Source organism: Corvus brachyrhynchos, unplaced genomic scaffold (genome assembly GCF_000691975.1).
Source record: "Corvus brachyrhynchos isolate BGI_N302 unplaced genomic scaffold, ASM69197v1 scaffold200, whole genome shotgun sequence".
NCBI classification, from domain to species: Eukaryota; Metazoa; Chordata; class Aves; order Passeriformes; family Corvidae; genus Corvus; species Corvus brachyrhynchos.
This window is the reverse complement of record NW_008236184.1, coordinates 5,572,876-5,576,889: the sequence shown is the minus strand read 5'-3', so window position 1 is coordinate 5,576,889 and position 4,014 is coordinate 5,572,876. Positions and strand designations below refer to the sequence as shown.

The 4,014-nt window shown below is 46.9% G+C and overlaps 1 protein-coding gene across 1 annotated transcript in view; it reads left to right on the top strand.

Moving 5' to 3' along the window:
* Positions 1 to 4,014, top strand: part of MAP2K5 (mitogen-activated protein kinase kinase 5) — a 120,406-nt gene that overhangs the window by 44,935 nt on the left and 71,457 nt on the right. The window contains exon 12 of the mRNA XM_017738578.1: positions 1,630 to 1,691. Coding sequence (XP_017594067.1) covers positions 1,630 to 1,691 — 62 coding nt within the window. The remainder of the gene's footprint in view (positions 1 to 1,629; positions 1,692 to 4,014) is intronic.

The following is a 4,014-nucleotide window of genomic DNA, read 5'->3' as shown; positions in this document are numbered from 1 at the left end:
AAACTGCTAAATTCCTGCTAAATTCCCCTTGGAAAACAAGATGTGCAGGTGACCAGACTGAACCTGGATGTATGTACACGTGTGGGAGCTGACATTTTTGGATTTGGGAAAATTTTTTTTTCACAGATTTTTTTTTTTCCTCCACAGAAAAACTCCAGATTTCCCCATTTGTTTGCAAAAAAATGTGTTTTCCTTCATTTTTCCAGCAGCAGTTCCTTCAGAGCCAGCTGTGACAGCCAGGTTTAGCAGTTTGGGGTGTGAGAAGAGGTCTTTTTTTGGTGCAAAATGTAAGGATATGTTACAGGGATGAACAGGAACCACCAGCCATAGGATTGCCTTCTGTTTGGGTTTGTAATGAGCAGTGAGAGGCTGTGGAGCTGCAACCTCTGATTTCCATTCCACAGCACTTATATTTCCTTTTAAAACTGGGATTAATTATAATCCACAGGCAGTGTGGACAACACCAGCTGAAAGATTCAATTTAATGAAGGAATGGGAGTTTCAATAACTTGGAATCAGAGGAACATTAGGGAAGACAAACAGAGTTTGTTTCTGACAGTGGAGACCACGAGGGATAAAAAACACCCTCCACCCAAACCCCCCCCGGTCATTAGAGTGAGAAGTTACAGCATAAATGAGAATTGTGGTGTAATTAAGCCCCATCCAACCTGGCCTTGAACATTCCAGGGATCCAGGGGCAGCCATAGCTCCTCTGGGAATTCCAGCCCAGCCCCTCCCCACCGTCACAGGGAACAATTCCTTCCCAACATCTCATCCCAACCTCCTCTCCTTCAGTTTGCAGCAATTCTCTGCCTGCAGTTTCTTTGTCCATTTATTTACTTTGTTGGCCATTCTGCTTGGAGATTTTTAGTTCTCAATTTTGAATTTATTTTCTTACCTTAAGAATTTGTATTTTGCCCCGGGGACATTTTGGACACCAGTTTGGTCACGAGTGGTTTTTGCAGAGGAGAAGGGAGGTAACACTTCCCAATCCCTTGGGAATGCCTGTAGGGCTGTTAGAGGCAATGAGGCTTCTTGGTGTCCCAGCATGGGTGATGCTGACAGGGCTGTGCCAGGTTGGTTCCCATTCTGGATTTACTGGGAAAATTTACCCTGCTTCCCCAGGAACTCCAGGAATTCATTTCAGGCGTCAGTATGGGCCAACCAAACCATCCCTGGTGTGACGTCAGGAGGAAATACCATCTTGGATACCACAGAGTGGTAGCACCAGCCTTTGGGGACAAGAGCTGGGATACTTTGGACCTTGGAATCTGCTTTTTGGGATGATTTTGTTATCCCCAAGACATTTTTTCACATGGTTTGGAGTTCTCTATGTTGATATTCTGACCTGTGACTGGGAGGTTTTCTAATGTTTTGTTGTTGCTGTTTTCTGAATATTAATGCTGCAAGAAAAAAATCAGGAATGTGGTAAAAAGAGCCCCAAGTGCTGTTGCATGTGTTTATGCAGAGTTTGGGAGATTTTTAAGGTCAGTTATTTCTGACACAGTTATTGTTCTAGCATTGATGGTGTTTTTATTAATAACCAAGGCCTAGAAAACCCTTGGGGCTTCAAATCTGGGGCACTGTTTCATCTGGCATCACCTGAGCACGTGCTGTTTGTCCCTGCAGGGGGTTCTTTGGATGTTTATAGAAAAATTCCAGAACACGTTCTCGGAAGGATAGCAGTGGCTGTGAGTACTTGGATTGCTTTTTGTCTCTCAGTTTTTGATTGTGTGTAAAAAAATCTCTGATTCAAGTGTTCATTGGGACGTTGGGGCACCTCCAGGGTCTGTGTGCTCGTGTGGAAGGAGGGTGCTTCCTCTCTCCTGCTCCTCCAAACCATCCCTGTGCACAGGGACTCTGGGATTAAGGAAAACTTCCTTCTGAATGACCAACACATGGGAGGCTGGAGGTTCATGGGATGGTGAGAGGCATGGGACTCCTGTCCTATGAGGAAGGACTGGGAACTGGGATTGTCCAGCCTGGAGAGGAGAAGGCTCCAGGGAGAGCTCACAGCCCCTTCCAGGGCCTAAAGGGATGGCAGGCCAGGACACAGGGAATGGCTTCCCAGTGCCAGAGGACAGGGATGGATGGGATATTGGGAAGGAATTGTTGGCTGTAGCCAAGGCCAGGCTGGAGCACCTTGGGATAGGGGAAGGTGTCCCTGCCCATGGCAGGGGTGGCACTGGATGAGCTTTAGGGTCCCTCCCAACCCAAACCATTCCAGGATTCTGTTGTACAGATCTGTGTGAAAGGATGGGATAAATTGAGTGGGGTGAGGGGAAAAAAAAAGAATTTGCTGAAGGTCCGTGTGGTCACATTCCTTCCTATCACCGTTCCTTCCTATCAGCCCTGCTGGATGGAGCAGTGCTCTTAATCACCTTTATTTAATTAATTAATTATTTAATCAGCCTTTAAGCCCTCCTGTTCTCTGTGGTGCCTTCAGAAGGTTATTCAGGAGCCCTGGTGGGGATCCTTTGCCTCTGAGCATGTGATTTCCATCCTGACTGTCCTTGTGCTGCACAGAGTGACTCCATGAGTTCTCCTTGCCAGGTTGAAGGATTAAGTTGGTTCCTGCTGCCAAAATGCAGTGGCACAACAGATTTCCTGTGTTCTCCTCAAGGCAGGTGAGGAGGATGAAGTTTTTTGCTTGGCACAAGCGAGACCCAGGCACAGGCTGGTGTCTCACCCCTTTCACACCTGAGCAGCCACGGGGAGGAGTTAATAGGGGTCATTTTAGGGGTGATGAGTCTGTGGTATAGGAAGAACTCCTCAGAACCTCCTGGGTTTGGTCTCAAGGTGTTGACAGTGGGATCCTTAAAGCCCCTGGTAGATCATCCTTGGGGCTCTGCAGCATTCAGCTGCTAAAAATTCACTGGCCATGATTGAAAACTCAAATTACAGACCAACAGAAATTTAAAAAGTTTAAAAAAATCCCTCTTCCTCCACAGCTGAACACAGGGTAATGACCAGTGTCTCGGTGGATCTCACCAGGGAGGGAGATACTGCTAAACAATTGCTAAATATAAGGAATACTTTGATAACTTAAGCAGTTTAAAGCAAAACAAAGTTATTCTATCATGTGCCATTTAATTAAGTGCTGGGTTTTCACATTCATTATACATCAAGCTGACAATTTAAATCCTTTAATCCAACACAGGCAGCTATTTAGTCTCTGTTCATTGTAATTCACAGCTCTACTTTCCTCTTAATTTGTGTGGCCTGCCCAGGGTGATGAACATCCCTCTCTGATGCTGTTTCCTCTGAGTAGCTTCAAATCTGCTCATTATGTACCTGCCAGTTCCTTGTGGAATTTGAGTGCTCTTCACCTCCAGTTCAGAGGGAAAACGTTTCATCTCCTCTTCCCTCTGGAGCAGGGAGTGGGAAGTTGCTCACAGCATCCCCATATCCCTGATGATGATGATGATGTCGATGGTTTGATAACTCTGGGATGGGCCTTCCAGCATTCCTTCAACTGCTCATTCCTTCTCCTTTTCCTTATCTCACTCACAGTGTGTGTTTAATCCATCACCACCTCATCATTCCCTTGGGTTTGTCTCTCCTCTCCCCCATCCTCCCCTTGGCATTCCACAGGTGTTCTCCTCCAATTTCCCTCTCATCCATAATGGTGGTGCCTCAGCCCCACCTTTTATGTCTCGATGTCGGTGGGTTTTTGCTCCCCTGGGGTCATTTTGTCCCTGATCAGTCAGCTTGTGAGCCTGACTCCCTGACATGGATACTTAGCTTTTCCTAGTTATTTTATTTCCTGCTTTCCTGTGCCCACTGTGGAGCAGGGGGTCAGGAAAGAGGGGAACAAAGGCGCTTCAGAGAAGGGACTCAGCCCTTCCTCCTGCTCTCAGAGCAGAAGGTGTGCGCTGAGGCTGAACCAGCACTGGCAGCTCCTCTGCTCTGGTGCTGATTTTTGGCGCAGTGGAATTGTTGGAAGGAGGCAGCAGAAGCCTTTTGTTTTCCAATGGATTTCTCAGTGGCAGCAGGGATGGCTCACGTGGGGCG